This window comes from Panthera pardus, unplaced genomic scaffold (assembly GCF_024362965.1).
Source record: "Panthera pardus isolate Hobbes unplaced genomic scaffold, ASM2436296v1 HiC_scaffold_19, whole genome shotgun sequence".
Taxonomy (NCBI): domain Eukaryota; kingdom Metazoa; phylum Chordata; class Mammalia; order Carnivora; family Felidae; genus Panthera; species Panthera pardus.
Window position 1 is genome coordinate 24,028,938 of NW_026526754.1, and position 23,258 is coordinate 24,052,195.

At 51.7% G+C, this 23,258-nt stretch overlaps 1 protein-coding gene across 1 annotated transcript in view; it reads right to left on the bottom strand.

Moving 5' to 3' along the window:
• ZCCHC14 (zinc finger CCHC-type containing 14) overlaps positions 1 to 23,258 on the bottom strand; it is a 55,384-nt gene that overhangs the window by 16,524 nt on the left and 15,602 nt on the right. Inside the window, 2 exon segments of the mRNA XM_019412975.2 lie at positions 4,639 to 4,712; positions 15,585 to 15,708. Of these exon segments, the coding sequence (XP_019268520.2) occupies positions 4,639 to 4,712; positions 15,585 to 15,708 (198 nt within the window).

The window sequence follows — 23,258 nt, forward strand, 5'->3', positions numbered from 1 at the left end:
GTGAGAGCGAGAGAGCTGGTAAATGCGGACATTTCCCACGTACGTGGTTACGTACTAACTTTGGATTTCCAGTCGCTTGCTTTCCGCCTCCTGATCTGCTCTCCTCAGTAACCAGTGGCTAGCAACGACAACTTCCGCAAAACACACAACCAACTCCATGGAAAAGAACAGGAAGCGCAGAGTGCAACCTGTAGTACAGTTTTTTACATACTGACGGCATCTCGATCCGGCTACACAGCCTTCCTATAAAAGACACCTCTTATCTGTCTCCTGGAAAACAGGGATACGTACAAATTAAAGCTGGAGATAAACAGGACCGCGAAGCCGGTGGGCAGGGGCCGCGGACCCCTCCCGGACCCGGGAAGGCTGGCAGGAGGAAGGCTTCCCCGCGTCCCCTCTGCTGCCAGCACACAGGCCCACCGCCACGCGCGGAGGACGCCCCTAGAAGTGTTCTCCCTGCTCTAGTCCCAGAACAGGAGCTGCTTATTTCCGTACAAGAGATGCCACACTTAACGGACAATTTAATTTTCATTAGTTAGGGTTCTGTGGGCAAAGGGAAAGGCTTAATCCTCAGGTAGCTTTTTAAAAAAAGTTTTACTGAGTTATAACAGACGATGAACTGCACCTATCTAAAGGGTGTAAAACTCGGTAATTTTGGGCACGCATTTATGCCCAGGAAACCATCACTCCTGTGGATACAACGAACACACCCGTCACCTCTAGAAGTTTCCTCCTCCTTTCCTGAGGAGGCTGCTCCTGCGTCACCGTAGTTAGTGTCCGCCTCCTACAACCTTGTGCAAGTGGGCTCGGACAGAATACGCTCTTTTCTGGCAAGGGCTCTGGCTTTTCTTACACAGTGTCATTATTTGCACATTCTCCACATTGCTGGTGTAGCAACAGCTCAGTCCTTTCCACTCCGGGTAGGCCCACACCCTCCTGTGGACGGATACTCGGACTGGTACACATAAAGCTGTCGTGAACATCCTTGTACAAACCTCTGTGGGAACAAATGCTTTCATTTCCTGCGGATCAACACCTTGGAGAAGAACTGAGGGGTCAGACTTCAGGGAAATATTTAACTTTGTAGAGAACTACCAGATACCTTGTAAAGACACTACAGCCCTGTGCACATGCCCCACCAGTGCGGGGACGGTCCCCAGCTGCGGCCACCACGTGGGCACGCAGAGCCTCACTAGGGGTCTACCTGACGTTCTCCTAATGACTAGTGAGACAGACGGAGTATGTGCTCACGTGGGACATTGGCCCTCCAAACACGTCCCCTGCTCACGTGTCCGTTCACATCTTTGGCTCATTTTTTATTGGGTTGTTTTCTTATCACTGAGTTTGGAGAGTTCTTTACAAACTCTAAATAAAAACTCTACCAAATATGTAACTTGCAACCACCTTCTCCTGGTGTGTGGTCTGTCTTTGCACCTCCTCAAGGCGCCTTTTTTTTTTTTAATTTTTAAATGTTTGTTTATTTTTGAGAGAGAGAGAGAGAGAGAGAGAGAGCGCGCGCGTGCACGCACAGGGGAGGGGCAGAGAGAGAGGGAGACACAGAATCTGAAGCAGGCTCCAGGACCCTGAGCTGTCAGCACAGAGCCTGATGTGGGGCTCGAGCTCATGGAACTGTGAGATCGTGACCTGAGCCGAAACGAAGAGTCAGATGCTTAACTGACTGAGCCACCCAGGCAGCCCTCAAGGTGCCTTCTGGGGACCAAGTTTGATATCCTGAGCAAGTCCAATGTATTTATTTTGTCTTTTATGGATCGTGTTCTTGGTGCTGTTGTGAAGAAATCCGCCTCGCCATACAGTCTTGTATGCTTTCTTCCACACTCATAATTTTAGGCTGTGCGTTTAGGACTATGACCAGTTCTGAAGTAATCTTGTATAAGGTGTGAGGTTTGGTCAAGGTTCCTATTTTTGCATATAGGTGCTTGCTCGGGAACTGTTTGTTGAAAAGACCATCCTTGGTGCACCTGGGTGGCTCAGTTGATTTAAGCATCCAACTTTGGCTTAGGTCATGATCTCATAGTTCATGGGTTCGAGCCCCATGGCGGGCTCTGTGCTGACAGCTTGGAGCCTGGAGCCGGCTTCAGATCCTGTGGCCTCCCTCTCTCTCTCTGCCCCTTCCCAGCTCACACTCACTTGCTCTCTCTCTCTCTCTCTCTCAAAAATAAACATTGAGAAGAGAAGAGAAAGAGAGAAAGAGAGAAAGAGAAGGAGGGAGGGAGGGAGGGAGGGAGAAAGAAAGAAAAGATCATCCTTTCTTCACTGAACTGCCTACCTGCCAATTGGCCGTTTACCTGTCAGTCTAACCATGGACTCTCTGCCCAGAGCTGAGGACTCCCCCCCACCTTGTGGTGACCCCCCAAACCGGCGCCCCTGGGGTCTAGCAGCAAGTCCTGAAGTCAGGAGTGTGCGGCTTCCAACCGTCTTCTTTTCAAAATTGCCTGGACTATGCTACTGTTCTTTCGATACACACTTGAGGGCTGGCTTGTTGATTTCTAAAACGGAAAAATCCACAGGGGCTTATATTGGGGGGGGGGGTCGTTCCAGATGATAGAAGGGTAAGCCAAGGCAGGTTCACTGCTGTCCCCAGGCCACCCACACGCTATTAGCAGAGTTCCCAGTTATATGCCCAACTGTACGCGGCCCCCAGGTGGCCTCACTTCCTTGCGAGACAGGAGTCCCCAAGCTGACGCATAAACGGCAGCCGTCAGCGGCACCCCTCTAAGCCCAGCACAGAACAAGCACACAGTTTAAGCTGTGCAAAGTAAAGTGTTTTGTAAACAATATTTTTTTCATGGTGACTATGTCCTTCCTTTGTGCCTTCAAAGACAGCGTGGACTGTGAAGTCCTTAAGGATATCAAGTCAGCACCCCAAAAGAAAAACCAGTTTGGACTTCCGGGTTACTGGAGGATTACCACTTTCCCGAACACAAGAATACTTTTACCAGTTCTCACATCAGGAGGAGGGAGCTCTTCAGAAACCGAAGCTTCTGCGTTAAGTGCTAAAACACTTCAGCTTACCCACTGGGATAGAAACGTCTTCAACTACACGCCTCACCCGTGTGACGGCATCCACACCGGGCGACGCTCCCAGGTCCGGTGCCGCCAGCTCGGAGCTGCCCGTGGCCACAAGGCCGGGGCTCCAGGCTCCTCTCGGAGTCGTGCAGCTCACCTGCAGGGGACTCAGGGCACTGCGTCCCCATTCTCGCCAGCCCGCTGCCTCCCTACCCCTGACCATCACTCCCTCCTCCAAGGGGACACAAGAGGCTAAGTGTGTATTTCACCAAAGCTCGTGTCTTCAGAGAGAAGGTGTGGGCATCGTGTCGGACACAGTCACCACACCTCCCACAAGCCCAGGTCGTGGGCCCAAGGACGGGGGCAGATCGAAGCCTAGCATGACTAGATGGGCTGAGTGGGGGCCCCCTAGCCCAGAACGGCTCCACCCCACGGAGGCGGGGGACCCCTAGGGGAGAGATGGCAGAGAGGCACAGAGCACGAGGGACAGGAAACGTGCTCAGGGTCCCAGGGACCTGCTAAGTCCCGCCCCTTTGAGGCCTTAAAGATTTCGGGATTCCAAGGTTCTCCCGTTGCTGAGACGTGGGTGCCAGTCCCAAGTTTTGACAACCTCCAAAACCTTAGGCAAGTCTTTCCCGTATATTCGAAGACACATGCATAGCAGAACAGGAACAACGGATCCCCATAATGCAGTGTATCTCCCAAACCAAACGTAGATTTTATTCTTTTAGTGGTAAAAGTATTTCAATGTAGCTGTGAAAACTTAGCGAACCACACACAGCATGCGTACTAGATACTAACCAGAAGCTTTGATTCCTGAGAACACTCCCCACAAGGATGCAGGAAGCAGGTTTCCTTGTCAATCAGTATTCAGGCACATGGTCAAAGGAGAAGCTCACACAACGTGGCGGGTAAGAAACAGAACCGTGGGGACACGGCCACCAGAATACATTTCCCAGCCTTTTCTGCAGCTAAGTGGGACCAAGAAACTCAGTCTGGGTCAACAAAACAGAAATAGAAGTACCTGTGGCTGCTTTAGGAATGTTCCTTAAAAGAAAGAGAAAAGTAAACTTTCCCTTCCTCTTCTTGCTACCTGGAATGAAAATGTGACGACTGGAGCCCTGGCTGCCAGGCTGGACCGTGAGGCTCGGGGCTGCACCCCAGGGGATCAAAGCAGTCGGCTGGGAGAGCCCAGGCCCCGAAGGACCTCCCCAGTTTGCCTCCTGGCACACTCTGAGGCCACCGAACCACCGTTACTGTGTGCCTCCAATCCTAATACACAGCGTGTCTCAATTTTCACACGGAGTCTCTGCTTCAGCCAACTCTGGTGAGCAGCCAGCAGCAGCTGAGCACAGCAGTCTAGACGACGCTTAGCACTCGGGCTGCCGAGGCCCGGTTGTGGGGGGAACAGCCGCACGGGCTGGAGACGGCCCGCCCGCGGCCCACGCCTGGCTTTCTGCCCCCCCCCCCCACGGCACTGGCACGGTGCTTGGCTATAAGGCCCGTCTTCCCTTTAGATAAATCAAAGTATCTGATCACAGCAAAGGTTTTCATCCTATCCCTCAGAGGAGAAAAGGGGAAAAAAAAACAAAACGAAACATGACATCTTACCTCAAAGGAACATTCAACATTTCTTTCATTTTTTGTGTGTGACAATCCCTTCAGGTCTATCTTTTCAACACTCACTGTAAAAGCAAAAAACAACAACAACAACAACAGACAAAATTATAAAAATGAAATAACACTTGAAGTACATATTAGTTAGCATTTGGTATTTCAGTAATTTTCAAAATGAGGCTCTTGAGGCCAGCGCAGTCCACTCTCCTCTGCGGCGTGCTCGCCTGGGAAGAGGAACTGAGGAGGGGGGCAGAGCAGTCACACGCAAGAATAGTGGTGAATTGAAAAGCAGAACAGAAAAAAACAGGCAAAACTTCAAATCCTAGAAAAGGAAGAGAACGGTACTTGCAGAGAGAACGTAAGTTGACTTGAATGCACAAGAGCACAGCCTCTAATTATGACTAAGGACCAGTTCTGATCTGTTCTGATTTCTGAAAAACGAATGCGCCTTGTTTTCGGCTGTGATTGTCTCAGACACCAGTGCCCAGACAGTCCCATCTGGGTCTCTTCATCAACAGATACGGATATCCTTCTGGGACAGGGCCAGGCCGGAGGGGTTCAAGGCAGCGGTTACGGAGGAAGTAACGAAGGTTCCTAGCCTCGGAAGACCAGAGAGGGCCTGTCAGAGGCCGCAGCCACACAGACGGACAGTGGCAGAGGAGAGACAGAAGCACCGTGAGAACTTCCTGCAGACATCAGTCCCTCCCCTCCCTGCCACTTACAGGGGTGCCTTCTCCTTCTCCTCAAAACTAAAATGGTACAGGGGCACCTGGGTGGCTCAGTCGGTTAAGCGTCTGACTTCGGCTCAGGTCATGATCTCGCCATTCCCGAGTTTAATCCCCGCATCGGGCTCCGTGCTGACAGCTCGGAGCCTGGAGCCTGCTTCGGATTCTGTGTGTCCCTCTCTGCCCCTCCCCTCCACTCACGCTCAATCTCTCTCCCTCTCTCAAAAATGAATAAACACTAAAAAAGAAAAACGTGAAAACATTTTAAGATGGTACAATCAGGTTCCCAGCACTTAAGCTTAAGTTTGAAGATGCAAATTAAGTTTGTAAAATGCAAATATCTGAGCACAAATACGTGTTGAAGACAAACTCCCAAACCACACGAAGGGCCGTAAGTCCTATTTCCGATTCAGATAGCAAAGTTCCTCAAGTGCCCCTGTAACTGCTGCCTCCAGTGTATGTCTCTTGCAGATGGGGACAGTCTAGTCATCCACCCCGCGGCTAGTCAGGCAAGACCGGGACGGATACAGAGCTTCAACACGTGCGGGTCGTACGCCCCTTCCCCCATTTCGCTGCTCACTATTCCTAGACGTGCCTTGGCAGTGCACTACGAGCTTCAAAGCCTCGCCGTGCGACATAAAACACTTGACGTCAACTTCTGAAATGATTACGCTCCACGTCCTGCGGACGCCCAATGTCCCGGACTGCCACACGGACAGTCTTCCAAGGCCTTCTCTAAGAACACCAGTGCCCGAAGGTGTTCACGGGCACGCCCAGAAAGCTTCACAGTCAAAGAGCCTGGAGGAAGGGGCGCCGTGGTGGCTCAGTTAAGGGTCCGACTCTTGCTTTCGGCTCAGGTCATGATCTCTGCGCAGAGTGCAGAGTCTACTTGGGATTCTCCCTCTCTCTCTCTCTCTCCCTCCCCCCCCCCCCCGCCATCCTCTTTCTCTCAAAATAAATAAATACACATTAAAAAAAAAAGCTTGGAGGAGAAAAACTCGAGAAACTGTCCGTGTACATAAGCACATCAAAGGCTCTGAGCAGTCCTGCGATGAATAAATCAGTTCCTATTAACAATTCCCCAGTTTTTTGGGCCACAGAACTCTTTCTTCCCTTACTGTGAACAGACCTCCCAGAGAACAACAAACTGCTCTGTGCAACTTGCTCTGGGGAGGGTTCTAACCCCTGCGGTGCCCGATGCTGTTGCCACTAACCACACGTGACCACTTAAATTTGTATTAATTACAACAGAATAAAATTAAAAATCCAATTCTTCGGTTGCACTAATCACCTTCTAAGTGCTCAACAGCCAGATGTGGCCAGTGGCTGCCATACCGTACGGCAGAGACACAGAACATTCGGTCACCGTTGAGGGTTCTAGTGGGCAACGCTGTTCTGAGCAGGGCTGGCGGACTAGAGGCTGCCCCCGGCCGGTCTATGTAAATGGCTTTGCCGGCACACAGCCATGCCATTTGTTTACATATCGTCGGTGGCTGCTTTCCACCCCACGACAGCAGAGCCCAGTAGTTGCGCCAGAAACCCTATGCTTCCTAAAGCCAAAAGTATTTACTATCTGGATCTGAGCAGAAAAAATGTGCGATCCTTGCTCTAAAACCAACAATTGTTCATTCACCAACGTGTCCCGTCAGGTTCCTGCTGGGCGCAAGGTCAAACTCCAGGGGCTGGGCACAGAGCAGAAAACACAAGAGGCGGGTCCCTGCACTCCAAGGTTATGGGCTGTTGCTGGAAAGACCTTTCACTTGCTGAAGTGTTCTCTCCTAGGCCTCCCTCACTTTGTAAAGTTGCATCAGGGTCGATACGCACCTTGGGAGATTCTAGAACCTATTCGGTTTGGAGTATTTTAAGCTTAAAATAGCACCTTACAGGAAGGAATTACTCTAAAAAAAAAAAAAAAACCAAAAAACAAAAAAGCGTTTATTTCCTTTCTGGCAAAACAAAGAAAACACATTTTGAGGTTGCACACCTCCTTATTTTCACTCAGTGAAATCGCATGCTGTTCCTGTCTGGCTTCCTCAGTCAGAATGTCAGCAAATAAACAGCTTTTCTGTTTCCCCGATCAGTATTTTTTACAACTTACCCACATGACATCACTCTTACCCAGAACTTCCCCCTTTTCAAACAAGAGAACATACGAAGTCAATGAACACAGAAAAATGCAGTCAGCATTCTCCCTGGCCACAGGACAGCAACGTGCACCTAAATGTTCCAGGATTTAATATTTGGATTTATGCAAAAAAGTAAAAAGAGAAAACCCCATCTGGCCTGAAAGCGGAAGTGACTCATATCTGGACAGGACAATGTGAAAAGCAGATGGACGTTATTCAGCTGTTCGCAAATAACAGAGGCTTCTGGAACTCCGGGGCTGCAGGCTGGGAGGCGGGAGCAAGCGCCCCGGGCCGGCGCCACCACCCCACCTGCGGGCAGCCGAGCTCTGCTCCCGGAATCCGCCTGCGGTGGGATTCTCCCTGAGAAGGCACCTGCGGCCACGCGGGGCCTTGCGGCAGGCGTGGGGGCGAAGGTGGCTGATGTGGGGCGGGGGTAGGGGACGTTTAATTAGGCTTCAAAGATGGCTAAACATGCTGTCAAGTTTGGAGCTCAGATTAAAGACCATGATCACGAAAATGAAAACACGAACAGACACTTGTCAAATTAACTAAGAGTTCACAAACTGCACGTGTAACGTGGCTTTAGCTGTTTAAAATGTAGAAGAAAGACTAAGTTACCGAAACGGACAGGGACTGTTGTGCTTGGTGGTGGAATGAGGAGTAGTTTTTCCTAAATCTCATGATTTTAGAGGGTACTCACTCCCACATACACACATCTAGTCATGATCCGCTGCTCGACTGGTAAAGTGACCCTGTCCCTCGCGCCTCCCCGATCAGTCCCGCAGACGGTCATCTGCCAGGCAGATGGGAAGCCTCACGACCTTCTGAAGAGTGCAAGCAAACGTGGCTAAATCTCAGGGGCTACAGGTCAACCCGCCACGAGGGGGTGGGATCTGCACTGCCCACAAAGACGCCGAGACTGCAAGGCCGAGGCCACAGGAGCACTTGAGAGGTGGACGGGGCTGCGGAGAAACGGGCTGGGGTCCGGACGGCACACAGGCGCGCCCGCAGAGGACCCGTGGGGCCAGGGCAAGGGCACCCGAGTCTAGACCAGCCTGCTCGCTCACATTGAGCTGACAAAGCACAGGCAGATGTGCGTGCTCCTAAAATTCTGTTTGTTCTAACTTTCCTTCTTTTCTCACTCAAGACGTACATGAGAAATCCTCTGTCAGTCCTGCAAGTCAGACCACAACGCGGCCTTCGATAAAACATCTACTTGCACTGAACTACCACTTTTGTAACTGGATCGATACCTAATTTCAAAAACCGATACACTGAAGTAACTGGAAAAGGAGGGAGGGAGCTCGTGTGGAAGAGAACAAGGGCACCGCCGGCCCCCCCAGGCACGGGCTCCAGCGTCCCGGGGCAGGACTGGGCATCTGGATGAGGGCGGGGCTGGCAAAAAGTCACAGACGGTCCAGGACCGAGCCAGACCCAAAGGCCTCGCAGCCGGCAGCCACAAAGCCAGGACCAGGAACACACTGTCTCGATGGCAGCCCTGGGGGCTCCTAGTTAAAGCTGCCACGCTCCAAGGGTCACCTTTGCCGCCAAGCATCTTCAGGTGATTTCGAGCATTGTCACATCATACTTATAAATCAGACAACTAGAGATAACGGCTTTAGTGTGTTCCAAGAATGAGTCGCTCTTTTGAAACTTTCCTGGAAAAAAGTGGGTAGAGTTGGAACTTTTCGGCCATAGATCTTTTACTTGATTTCAAGGTATCTTTGGTCAAACAGTTTAATTTCTTTCATTTTTTTTTTTTTAATGTTTACTTTCTAGAGAAAGAGAGCAAGTGGGGGAGGGGCAGAAGTGGGGAGGACAGAGGATCCAAAGCAGACTCTGCACTGAAAGCAGATAGTCCGATGCGGAGCTCGGGGCTCGAACTCGTGGACCGTGAGATCATGACCTGAGGCAAAGTCGGATGCTCCACTGACTGAGCTACCCCGGCCCCCCTAACAGTTTAATTTCTACATGTCCCACACGGGAAACCCCTTCACAACTTACCAAAACTATGCTACGAGCAACTACAGTCAGGAAAGCATCATTTATGACTGTGGGAAAAGATGAAAAATCACCCTCCCCCCCCCACCCCTCACAAACATCCCCTTTTGAGTCCCTATACAACGGACCCCACGGCTTCCCACTTAAAGAAAACAGAACCAGAATAACATTTAAGATGCATCCCACTGAAATTTTTATCACTGGAATTTAGTTTTTCACTTGAAAACTGACAAAGTGTATTCTTCAAAGCCTCAGCTGAATAACAATGTTCCTCAAATATCGACTTTCTCCCTTCCGTTTGGTTGTCTGTGTTAATGGGGATCATTTTTAGAAGCACTTCTCCGGCTGTTGTTAAAATCTTAGCATTCACTACTATGTTGATTAAACTGAGCCTCCTTTCTGACATCTTTTCTAGGACATATCATGTTATAGTTAAAAACTCCATAATTTGTTTTCCTTTTTTTTTATCATCTTAGCTACCCTGTATTAAATTTGTTAGGTCTCCAGAAACAGAAATAAAAACAAGAGTGATGCATGGCATGATCTAAAAAATGTAAAGCTGATAAAAGAGATTTCTCAAGTAGCAAAAATAGGAAATAAACATGCACATATTCCATTTCAATGGTTAGTGATATGGCACTTGATCTAAGGGCCCGAGGAATTTCACTTATTTGTATATTAAGGCAAACATTCTATTCAGCCTTAGTATGTACCAGGCACAGCACTAACCACGAGTGACATAAACATTACAAAGTTCAAAGCAGTAATGTCTGAGCTGGACTTCAAAGGGAGGAGCCCATCTGGGCAGAGGGACAGAATGACCAAGGTCCAGGAAGGACAGAGCATGGCGTCTGCACAAGTTTGCTCGTGGCTGGAGCCAGGAACTCGGAGGAGTGACGAGACCAGAGCAGGGACATGAGTAAACGTCACAGGGAGACACAGGCACAGACAAGGCAAGCCCACAAGCCCCAAGATAGGCCTCCCCCAGGCAGGTCAAGGTAAGCCCATGGGATCTGCTGCCACATGGGCTCAGTCTGAAACGTCTCTTTCCAGCTCAGAGACCTTGGGCAGATACTCAATCCCTGAACGAAAGGAACACCTAGTCCCACTTCACGGGACTGTGATATCAACTAGGTGCACACATTTTGAGGATGGCGCCTGGCGGTCAGTGCTGTGATAGATAGCAGCTGCCACCGTGCATGCCATGACATGCTTCCTAAATGGGAGGACTGTGGCCCAGCCACAGAGCAGGTCCCTGCTGGGGATGGACTAGGCGGGAGAACCCACAGGCGGCAGAGGGGATGGCGGCCACAGTGACAGGAAGAAGACTCCATGATGGTCCCCTGGGGCCACGCCAGGGCTGTGAGGCCGAGCCCCTCGTGCGGAACAGGGACGCCTGAAGGTCAGCACCAATCACGTCTGCGGGAAACTCATCGCAGGGGTGGCAACGGAAGTGACGGGTCCGTCTGGGCACATGGGTAGAGGCACCAGCAGGCCACCTTGGGGAAAATATTCACAGGGATCTGGGGTCCCGAGCAAGGGTCTCAGCTGAACTGTCAGATCTGAAAGTCATCAACAGATCAACAGAAGAGGCTCAGACAGAGCGGGAATGGGCGACAGAGGGGCCCGGGCTGCGCCGGCGTCTCAGGAGTGGACGAGGAGGAATTTGAAAGGAAACAAACACAGATAAGAGGAGGAGTGGGAAGCGTGTTACCGGGAGACCCGTGGAGCACGCACACCAACACTTTTGTGCGCACGATGGTCCACCACTTAAAAATGGAAAGAAACCAGGGGAGGACAGAGCTGGGGGGTCAGATACCAAGAGAATAGAAGAGCTGACCTGTCGTCACCTCTCGCGAGCGCAGCTTCAGAGAGGGGGTTGCTCAGAAGGTCGCAGAGAATCCCCTGCTCTTCCTGAAGCAGGGCTGGGGGCATGCGGTGGGCGTGCGTGCACGGGACACACACAGCCACAGCCCGCGGGACATGTCGGGGGGCTAAGTGGCGTCCTGGAAAATGTCTCACAGCTGGCTGGGGGACAGCCCCTCACTCGTAGCAAGTTCTGACGCCACCACGGCTGACTTCATGCCATCAACAGGACATCGAGAGACTAAACAACGCCCTACACTTTGAACAACTGATACAGGCCAGCACGAGTGGCTTCGGTACTGAGCACGCTGCAAACACCACTGAGCACACCGCAAGGTTCGCACGCCCCCCCCCCGGTGAAGTGGGTCAATGGTAACTCAAGGTAAGGGCTGAAAAGGTAAAGATGCCCACTGTCATCCCTGTGGCTTCTCTCCATGGGGACTCAGACAGCTGAGCCCTGTTGTCTTAAGGAAGCCACTTGGGATGGATCAGCTTGACTCCTATGTCTCCGAGTCAGACTTTCTTTAGGGGATGAGAAACAGCCACTCGGATAACTCTGTTCTGTGGTTCAAGTGAGAATCATGGGCTGAGGAATGTAAGCAACCAGTTTTCCAAAAATAATTAACAACGCGAGAAAAGCACAGCGAAAGAGTCAAAAGAACAGCTTACTTGGAAATGCACCAAACAATGCCATGTCTTAAAAAGAAATGCAATGTCCTCGTGGGTGGGGAGATGGGCAGGTAAGGGAAGCAGCAGGTAAAATGAAATCGTAGAATCTGGATGGTAAGTACTTGCTGTAAAATTCTCAACTTTACTGGATGTTTCAAAGTCTTAACAAAATGTTGAAAAGAGTCAACAGAGAAATTAAAGTGATCAAAACGCCTCAGCTCCAAAAGCACCTTTGAGTCCCCAGTGCAGCCCCAAAACAGTAACCTACTGCTGGGGTTTCAGAATTTGGGTTTTATTATCACGCTGCTTATTAGAATTCCTGCTCTAATTCTCTGCGGCGGGTTTTGTGTCGCCAAAAGGATGAGACTTTTGGAGTTCAAATTTTACGTCTGCTTCCGTCATAATGTTGCTACAGGACAGACACAAAATCCTCAGGGGCACCCAACACAAAGCATCTATTTAAGTAAAAAAAAATAACAATAATTAAAAAAATCCGTTTTAACTTATAATATGATAAATACCTATATGTATACACTACATAAACAAAAACTCTTTGGAATCCTTAAGTTTAAGAATGCAAAGGGGTCTTGAGACCAGGTTTTAGAACCTCTGGCAAATGGCCTACAGTGCAATTAAGTTTACTGTGATGTTCAGCTTCATACAAGGATAATTTTTTAAAATAATTATTCCAACAAGAGAACCAAGTTACAGGACTTCTTTCACCGAGAGTATCATTAAAAGTAATTCCAATCTCACCTTGTACTTTTAGAACTGTTTCCCTAAGTCTCGGTAACAAGGAACCACAACGTGTGGGTTTGGGGGAAACGCATGGCAGCCCCGAGCAATTCAAGGCCCCATCAGGAACACGTGGCCCACTACCCACTGCTGAAGCCACATATGCAAAGTGCTGTCCTGTGCTCCCTACCCCGGTACTTGAAGGTCTTCACGATACGGGGCACGGGGAAAAAGGGCACGATCACTCTCAACACCAACTTTGCAGACCACCACCCTGAACACAATCTGGGGACCGCAGTCAGTTTCCAGCTGCCTCTGAACTTTCATACAAAACAGACGTGAAAGTCTGACCTCTTTTATCGCTAGGGACTTCCAAGGAAGTAGAGAAAAGTCAAAACACAAGTAGAATGCAGAAAAGACAGCGAGAAAACCCTACAGTAATAACACACTGACTGCGGGTTTTGCCAGGAGCGTCACAAGAAGTGTGACTGTGAAAACCAACCTCACTGTCCCCCAATTTCTGGGCGGAAGAAACATATTACATAGGACCCCCGAATGGAGAATGCAGTGGACAGCCAAGGAGGCCTGGCTCACATGCTTCACTCCACCGATGCTAACACCGGCTCATCCGTGGGCTCTCGGTGCACCACAGCACGCGGACAAGGGAAGGCCAGGGAGGACAGATCTTCCAATTAGATTTAAAAAACAGGAAGGAGGGGTCTTGATAATTATGCCTCAAGGAAAAAGCACAATGGGAAAGAAGAAGCCATCCCTCCATATTGGGACGGTGCAGGGCATGGGTCCATGCTGGACAGCAGAGGGACAAAGGAAACACCACCTCACCGGAAGGCACTTCTCCCAGGACGACACGTACAAGGAAAAAGGATGAGAGCAGTTCTGGAGGGAAAAGTCCTTACAACTGAGTGACAACTGTCCACCCCGGAGGCAAGGCCCTGCTGCGTCTTCAGAACAACAGCCTCATCGAGGAGCGGACCGTGCTCCCAGCGCTGCCATGAGGACGTGCTGTTTTAACACCTGAACCTATCTACACACATAAATATGGTAGAGCAGTTAGGACGTGGCTATTTCTGGCACATATGACCCAAGTTAGGGACGGGTGGCTCTTGTGATTTTGTCAGAATGGGGCTTTATTTTTTTGTTAAAAAAATTTTTTTAATGTTTATTTATTTTGCGAGAGAGAATGGATGAGCAGGGTAGGGTCAGAGAGAGAGGGAGACAGAGAATCCTAAGCAGGCTCCGTGCTGTCAGCGCAAAGCCTGATGCGGGACTTGAACTCAAGAACCGTTAAATCGTAACCTGAGATAAAGTCGCAGCGTCAACCAACTGAGCCACCCAGGCGCCCTTGAGGGTTTTATTTTAAAAACAAAGTATTTATTGAGGTGCCTGGGTGGCCCAGTTGGTTGAATGTCCAACTCGTGATTTCGGCTCCAGTCACGATCTCCCAATTCGTGGGTTCAAGCCCCACATGGGGCTCTGTGCTGGTAGTGCAGAGCCTGCTTGGGATTCTCTGTCCCCCTCTCTCTGTCCCGCCCCCTTCTCAAAATAAATAAACATTAAAAAACAACAAAACAAAAAAACCCGATTTATTAAACATCCGTGAGGAACACTGTGCCTGAGATACAAACAAAAGGGGAAACAGGCGAGTGAGGGAAGCAGCGGGTGGCCTCAAGTGTCCTGGGCCTCTTCATCACAAGTCCCCGTCCTGCACATCACCTCACTCGCCTCCTGTAAGTCCCCACACCGCCACTCAGCCTGCCAAATGTACGGTAAGCGCAACTCTGGGACTGTCCAGCTGGTGCAGGAACCAAGGACACTCGGCTTCGTCTGAGACGTGCCCTCTGTCGTCTCCAGAATGGCGCTGTCCAGTATAGCGGCCGCTCTCCACACTGAGCCATCGCGGTTGCAATGGAAATGAAATAAAGATAAACTTTCGGGGGGCGCCTGGCTCAGTTGGTTAAGCATCTGACTTTGGCTCAGGTCACGATCTCACGGTTCGTGGTTCCGAGCCCTGCGTCGGGCTCTGTGCTGACGGCTCGGAGCCTGGAGCCTGCTTTGGATTCTGGGTCTCCCACTCTCTCTGACCCTCCCCCACTCACGCTGTGTCTGTCTCTCTCTCTCTAGTGCTCAAAAATGAGTAAACATCAAAAATAATAATAATAGGGGCGCCTGGATGGCTCAGCCGGTTGAACATCTGACTTCGGCTCAGGTCATGATTTCACAGTCTGTGAGTTCGAGCCCCGCGTCGGGCTCTGTGCTGACAGCTCAGAGCCTGGAGCCTGTTTCAGATTCTGTGTCTCCCTCTCTCTCTGAACCTCCCCCATTCATGCTCTCTCTGTCTCAAAAATCAATAAAGGTTAAAAATAAAAATAATAATAATAATAATAATAATAAATGAATGACTTTCAGGTCCTCGGTTGCACGAGGCACATTTCAAGTGCTCAAAAGGCACATGTGGCTGGTGGCCACTGAGTGAGTGCGGATGGACACTGGTACATGATCTCTGTGGAAAGTTCTATAGGGTGGTGCCGCTCTACGATTTAGGACTTGTTTTGGTGTGGGGGCAGGGAGGAGGGTGCAGCAACTTTCATTTTTCCCCTTAATAAACATCAAGATTTGAGATTTTTACAGCCAAGATATATATGTTCGTATGTTGCTTAGAGAATTTAGAAAAACAACGCACCTTAACTAAGATGTTTGCGAAAGAGGAGACAGTATTTAACCAGACACCATCACACAGATCTGTTTTGCACACTCCAGTGTGCCTTCTTCCTTGGGCCCCTCGCAGACACAGACTCACCTTTGGAGTGTTTCCCCACAGTCCTCTTGGGCAGCGACTCCTCCGTGGAATGTGCTGATGTGTGTAGTGCGTTCTCCAAACTATTACTCACGCTGCTGACGGGAGCCTCGGTTCTTGGAGTTACCTGGGAGGACAAAGAAGTCATATTTTCTCCCATTTGGTTCATGTGGAATGACTGTTCACTGTTACCTGAAAGTCATTTATGTTCACTGTAGTTTCAAAAGTGTATACAAAACATATATATAAAAGCACACATACGTACACCTTCTAGAGGAGACGGATATAAAGCTTCTTGAAAACACCACTCCTACAGTAGTGGACTAACAAGCACTTCCCGCGAAAGAAGACGCTGCCCGTGTCCCACGCACCGCTGCGATGCAGCGGCAGCCTGGGCACCTGCAAGTACACGTGGGAGCTTGGGCCTGTGCCAGCGGTTCAGTCGCCTGCCCGGGAACCACGTCAGCCACGCTTCATGAATTACACACCTCTACCTGAGTAGAACCTTGTATTTTATTTCTTCAAGTCATACAGCTCCCTGTAAAATTAATTACACAGCAGGACTCAACTCTGTCCCGTAAAATCTTGAGTAAATGATAAAGTACTCTGAACAGAACAGTAAAGAAGGGAATACGACTGGATCTCTGTGGGGCACATATTCTAGCATCACATTACGATCCTACTTCTAGGAATTACTTGCACAAAGCACCTACTCCTGAGAAAAGTACGGGGGGCTGGGGGCGGGGGGCGGCACTCACAGCCACGGCGCCTGTAGGAGTGAAAACAGAAAGCCTCTGAAGCAGCTGTGGATAGAGACCCGACCAGACGGCAGGCGCACAGGCGGCCGTGGCACCGTGGGCACCGTGGCGGCAGCTCCGCAGGGAACTGAGCTCGGGCTTCCCCTCCCCACCAGCCCCTGCCCACGGGGAGGGGGCTCTGTGCGAATGTGCCGGAGGCAGGAGGGGACCCTGGGCACCTGGTGGGGGGGGGGGGACAAGAACTTTCCCCCCGCCCCCACCCCGGAACGAGCGTCAGTACCTGAAAATTTACAGCCAAAACACACGGAGTACTTGCAGGGTTCGGAAGAGGAAGTGACTAGTACTTGACTTGTTCAGAGTCACAATTTAGGACGTGTCAAAATCTCAAAGGATAATAAAGTTGAGATTTTCAAGTTTATCGAGAGAGATGTGAGTTTTAAAGGGTGAGAAACACTACGCTCCACACACAGGGCAGGGGGAGGTTTAGGGGAGAAGAGGAGCAGGACCCCTGGTCCCCATCCTCCCCTGGAGTCGCCGGCCCCTCGTTTCATTAGTTGGCTTCACCAGCGGGAGGCCAGAGGGCGCCCACCGAAGGACACCGTGAGCCCACCGCAGGCAGAGAGCCACCAGGACAGCACGGAGATGCCACCACGCCCGCAGGACAGTGGACGCCACATGGCCGTGTGCCCGGCGGGCTGCCGAAGCCCCTGCAGGAGGCCTCCCCACGCACACGGGAGACGCCACGCAAGAAAAGCAACCCTGCACGGTCTAGTTCATTTGGAAGTTCACGGAACTCACGGAAATAAATCCTGACTACCCAGTACTCCTCCAAAGAGCCAAGCCTTTTGGTAACACTTACCAAGATGTTATCAAGACCGTTAAAATTTTAAATTGCTTTTATTTGTAATTTAACTAAATTGGATTATTTCCCTTAGATTTGGCAAAGTTTCATCCATTGGTCTGAATATTCTAGAAAGGAACTTCTTTCATACTGAATAAGATAACAGAACCAACAGTTACAAAAATTATTTGCGGAGCAAGATTTTTAGTTCCAAACAGCAAATATTACTTTGGGAAGCAACTCAGGAGGTTAACCTTTTAACTCTTACGATAAACCCAATGCACAACAGCTTGAGTGCGATCTGGCCTGATGCGAGTGCGCCTCCACGTCCCCTGGGCTACCCTGCTAAGTGAATCAAGTCCTCGTCCTGATGACAGGGAGGCTCAGCCGTCCGAACGACCAACCAGAGGCGCCAACCTTGCCGGCTGGTTGGTGACGAACCTCTCCCGCACAGGCGGACACACACACACCGAGACCCCGCACGCACACCACCACCCACCCTGAAGCATCCTCAACAGCCACAAAGAGAAAGGTGGCCTCCAGACTCAGCCTCCGTGGGGAAGGGGCAGGGACGGGACAACAGCACCACAGCCGGGACGCCTCTGCGAGCACAGCTTCGGGCACCTGGGCCCGGGGGTCTCAACCCCGGTGTGCGCTAACCTCTGGGCCTGGCAAGGACACGTGCGCCCACCCCCTGTCCCATCAGCATGTCCAGAGGGGGGCCGGGACCCTGGTCATGGCAGGCACCGCAGCCAGAGTCCGAAGCACGGTAGGCCGGTTGTCTGGTCAGCCCTTGCGAGGAGCAGGAGGAGGAGCAGAAGCAGGAGGAGGAAGAGGAGGAGGGGGAGGAGGAGCAGGAAGAAGCAGGAGGAGGACACCCAGGCAGAAGACAAAGCTCCTTCCGTGGGCGGGTGGCTGGGTGAGCTGATGGGGTGGGTCTGTGCACCACGGCCCCAGGGGGAGGGGGACGGGAGGGGGAGAGCCCAGGAGTTACCCCGGAACGCCAACCACCAACATAAGCAACCACGCCCGCCAACAATATAAACACAAGAAAGAAAACTGTAAAATCATAACCAGCGGAAAAGAAATCTTTGTTCGCCTCCCTGTGCTTTCAGAACGTTCTTCCTAGTTTTCCAAATGTTCACTTTTTCCAACCAGGCCTTTATCTTGAATTTGCTCTTTTGTTTACATTGAAAGCTCTCTTCGCCTGCATTTCCCAGAAATGCTGTGTTTGGGTTATTTTTGGTGAAGTTAATTTGCCCCATGTGACCTCCGCAGCTCAACTCAGATGCTCTCTGACTCACGCTCACAAGTGGAGCCCCAGTCATGAGCCTGATGGACACGAGAATAAAGACCTGATCGGTTCCAAATGTTGCCTCCTGCTGCGGCCACAGGAGCCACGAGAAGCACTCTCCAAGCACAAGCCTCAGCCCTTTCCACGAGGCCCCTCACTCGCTGAGCTCCTGGACGGGCTCCTCACGTCCCACCCAGACAGCCCCCCCCCCCCCCAACCTACAGGGGACCGTGGCATCACCTGCTCCTCCCCTCCGCTCAGCCCACTGTGGCTACCGGGGAGGGGCCTAGGGTGCCCCCACCCCCTCGCTGCTGTCACATCTACACCTCTCGGTGAGGACCTGTCACAGCTCAGCGAAGGAGGGACTTCCCGTGTGTCCCATTCACTGCCATGTCCTCTGCGTTTCACACAGCACCCGACGCAGCCCAGACACTTGACGAGGACCCCTGAAACAGGGCTGCCTCATCCAGTCTTAACAAAAGCAGGATGAACCGAGCCAAAAAAGCACCTCTAGTTCAAAGGGCAGGTCCGCATGCTAAGCTCTGTACCACACAGTCGCCCGGGTATTTTGCCAGGTCTAATCAAGGGCCGCCAGGGCTGTACGTGTGAATGAAACCGGACTCCGGGGCCTGTTAGCGGCCTGAGGCTAACGGTCCGCCCGGGGGCTCCTCCGGGCAAGATGTGGCCCCGGTAACGGGCCAAGGCCCCAGCTCTGGGTGCCAGCCTCCCACCGGCACCGCCGCCTAAACAGAGACGAGGCCCCTGTCCCCAAACTTCCACGTGCAAAATGCTTCTGGCGTCTGAAACTCAAGCTGTGACTCAGAAGGTCAGGTGGGGCCCGAGCCTCTGCCCTTCTCTCAGGCGATGCTGATGCCAGCAGAGTATTTCAGGATGGTCAGAACACCCAAAGGCCCGACAACCCCCCCAGGTGGGCTGTAAAGCGGAACCCCACCACCGCACAGACTACATCACGTGAACCCCGCGTCCCCTTCCGAGAGGGAGGGACGGAGATGCCAGAGGGCGCACAGGGGCTGGTGGCGCGGCTCCTGCCAGTGCACATGCTCCCTGCTCTCAAGGGTTTCCTCGGCGCCGGCCTCCGACGAGACCGACCCTGCAGAACACAGGTGGCCTGAAACGTGGTGTTGAAAACTCACTTTAATATTCATGGACCGGAACCACAACTTTCAGAAGAGAGTTTTAACTTTTAAAAAATCGATTTCATTAAAGATCGTTCAAAGTCATCGGACGAGACAAAGCCGGGCAGAGGGCGGGAGGGAGCTTCTCGGAAAAACCCGGTAAAGCGGTCGTTAATATGTGGAGAAACTGAAGGCTCGGGGTCCTCGTTGTGCCGTAATGTAAACGAATCTTCGGTCACCAGGGTAAGACACTGAAGGGGCTGCAGCAGGCGACAGAGAGCCTCCTTTCTCCAGAAGGCGGTGGTCTTCGACGGTGAGACCACCCGGAGACCCTCCTGGGGAACTCCTACAAAAGACGACGGCCTTCCCTCACCATGAAGCTGGGAGTTCCCAACTTGGCCCTCAGCTGCACGAAGGACACTCAAAACCGTTTCTCCGCAAGGTCCTCCACGGCAGTGACGCTCGCAGTAGCAACACACAGCGGTTCGGTGCTCGTACCGTGGGGCCGGAAAGTAGGTGACGATGACGCGTGTGTACAGAGCCATAAACGAGAGGCCGGTGAGCCAGGCTGTGCCGTGAAGGGGTGGTGAAGACGGGACTCCAGCTTAAAACGCAGGTGTGCGTGGAATGCCTGAGATGTGACACACGGCAAGAGGCCACGGAGAATGAAGGAACGGAAACGACTAGAATTATGAGCACCCCTTACACCGTTCTCACCCTGGGTGCAATCTGCTTGTACCCACCCCAATCTGCTCCACCCTTCTCTTGAACAGCACAAGCAACCGGTGCCCATCACGACTCTCCCCAAGGTCAGCGGACCAGTAGGGGGCGGTCCCAGTGCGGGTCACACCGGGGGGACAGCAGAGCCCGCTCGCGGAGGCCACGGCACTGGTTCCAGCAGCCCCTGCTGGCTGTGACGGCGGCCAAGATCCAACTCGCTCAGGTCCAGTCTCCCCAGGCGCCAAGTGGGGATTAACGGTGCCTACCTCACCGGGGTTTGGTGAGAATTTCAAGTAGCGGCTGGACAAACGGTCAATATGCAACACAATGTCCGCTGCTACCGTCACTGAGGCGGCCGGTCCGGTTGGGAAGCGGGAAGCGGGAAGCCAGCGGCACAAGCGCCCTGGCAGAGACCAGCTCTGTCTTCCAGAGACACCTGTCTAGAGACACCTCGGAGGTCCTGGCGGAAAGAAAACCTCTTCCGTGAGGCTGATTCTCCTCAAGGGCAAATCGACTCCACCGTCTGTGCCCGCGGCGCCCGGGGACGGGCTCCAGACGGCCACCAGTCCCTGTGCCCCTGCGTTGGAATCGGGGGGCTCCCTTCTGCAAACACGCGTGCCACTTTTCAAAACCGGACTTCTCCATGACAAGTGACCACTTGCTCTACAACTAGCACGTGACAGCTGACACGCTTATGTGTCGCCTGAACCACAGCTCCGTGACATGCTCTTCAGGGCCAATGCTCCCACTGTTACGATGGGAGCAAACTCAGCCCCCAGTAGCAGTGGATGTAGCCACCATGCATCACGCCGGGACAGGACCTCCAGATCTACCAATCCCTCTGGGAGTTCCCTCTCCTAAGAACACAGTCGGTGACACAGTCATAGGTCTGTGTGCGAGGAAGTCTGTCTTAGCTTTAGAAGAGCAGAAAAGGGGTGCCTTGCACAGCGGGTGGTGTGACTCTTGACCTCAGGATTTTGACTTCAAGCCACACACGGGGTGTAGAGATCACATAAAAATAAAATCTTTACTTTTTTTTTTTTTTGAGAGTGTGAGTGAGCAGGGAGGGGGGCACAGGGAGAGAGAATCTTAAGCAAGTTCCATGCTCAGCGAGAGGCCCAATGCGGGGGAGCTTGATCCCATGACCCTGGGATCGTGACCTCAGCAGAAACAGATGGATGCTCAACGGACGGAGCCACCCAGGCGTCCCATAAAAATAAAGCCTCTCTGGGGGGCTCAGCTGGTTGAGCGTCCGACTCCTGATTTCGGCCCAGGTCGTGATCTCGTAGTTCACTCGGTTCATGGGATGGAGCCCCGCGTCGGGCTCTGCACTGACGGCACAGAGCCTGCTTGGGCTCCTCTCTCTCACGCTCTCTCTACCCCTCTCACACTTGCATGTGCTCTCAAAATAAAGAAATAAACTTAAACAAATACACAAATAAAATCCTCAAAAATAAATAAATAAGGAGCAAAAAATACATATATAAACAACAAATACCCAGCAAGGTTAGTATCTACACGTGTAAATACAGATCTACATGGTTAAATATTATGCGGTCTTTAAAAAATAACTTCAGAAAACAAAAGGCACAGGAATTCATAACTTGTCAAGGGTGCACGCACACAGACAGGCATTAAAGAAAGAAGAAAAATGTACCATAATGCTATAGTGTTTATCATCTTTGGGCGATTTTTAAAAACATTTTTCTGTTTCCCAGTTTTTCTGCAAAGAACAGTTACTCTCAGAACTAGAAATGAGTTAGAAGCCACGAAGTCTCAGCGTAAGTTAACCTCCTACAGGACGGGGAACATGACAGGAAAACAGAAGCAGCTTCTGAAAACCAAACCCCGCAGCTCACCCCCGAAAGGCTGTCTCCTACTCTCAGAGGCGCTGAGGGGCCATGACAGGCGGGGCAGATGCTGCCAGGGGACGGGGCATGGGGGACAGACCAGGCAACACCTAAGCCAATTCCAAGGGAGGACGCGAACCCCGCGGCTGAGGCCGAACTGGAGAAGGAGCCACACCAAGCGGAGGAAGGGCCTTCCAGGCACAGGAACAGAAGTGTGGAGCCCCGAGGCAGAAAGGCCTTCGCGCCTGAAGCTTCGTAACGCCAAGGGGCAGCAGGGCCGGGCCCTCGGGGACAGGCGTGAGTTAGTTCCACAGGCTCTACACATCGAGTCACTGATTTCCAGTCTATCTTCCAAGCAACTCACCTCCACACCGGAAAGAATACCATCTGCTAAATACTCCTAACTCAATGGGAAAAAATACATAAAATCAAAAAGCAAAGCGATTTGTAAGCATTTTACTAAAATAGTAATTATGCGTCTCTCAAAACCAGAAAAAGAAAGTAGATAGTTTAATAGTGAAAGCTATTTGCTGACTTAGGCCAAGTGAAAGCCAATGCTAACCAGAAACTGTTTTCCACATAAAAACGTTCCTTTTTAAAATGTCTTACCCTGCAGCTGTACTCATTAAAAATGAGAGAGAGAAAAAAGATGACTGCTCAAAATCTCAGTGAAAGGTACCAAACCAAGCCCTCGGCTAGAGGGGTCCCAGCAAAGTGACCGTAAGGCCAAGTCCCGCCAGCAGCCTGCAGAGCAGGCCAGCCTCTAACAGCCCGCCCAGCCCTCGCCCTGCACACCCGAGCAGCTCTTACGAATTCGGATCCCAGGGCTCCCACCGCAGGCCAATGAACTAGAACCTGAGGGGGCGGGTCAGGTACGAACGGCTCCTGGCGTCCGGAAGCCCCGCCAGGGAGGCTCTGCAGTGCAGACTCAGCCTGGGTCCCAAGTCAAGAGCCCCAGCTGCTAAAGATGGGATCTCCAGCCACACGCACCTGCACAGCAGGTTAAAGTAGTGCCCGATCCGCACCCTCGGCGGCAGCTAGGACCCAGACAGTGGCTCCAATGGAGCCTGTCACACTG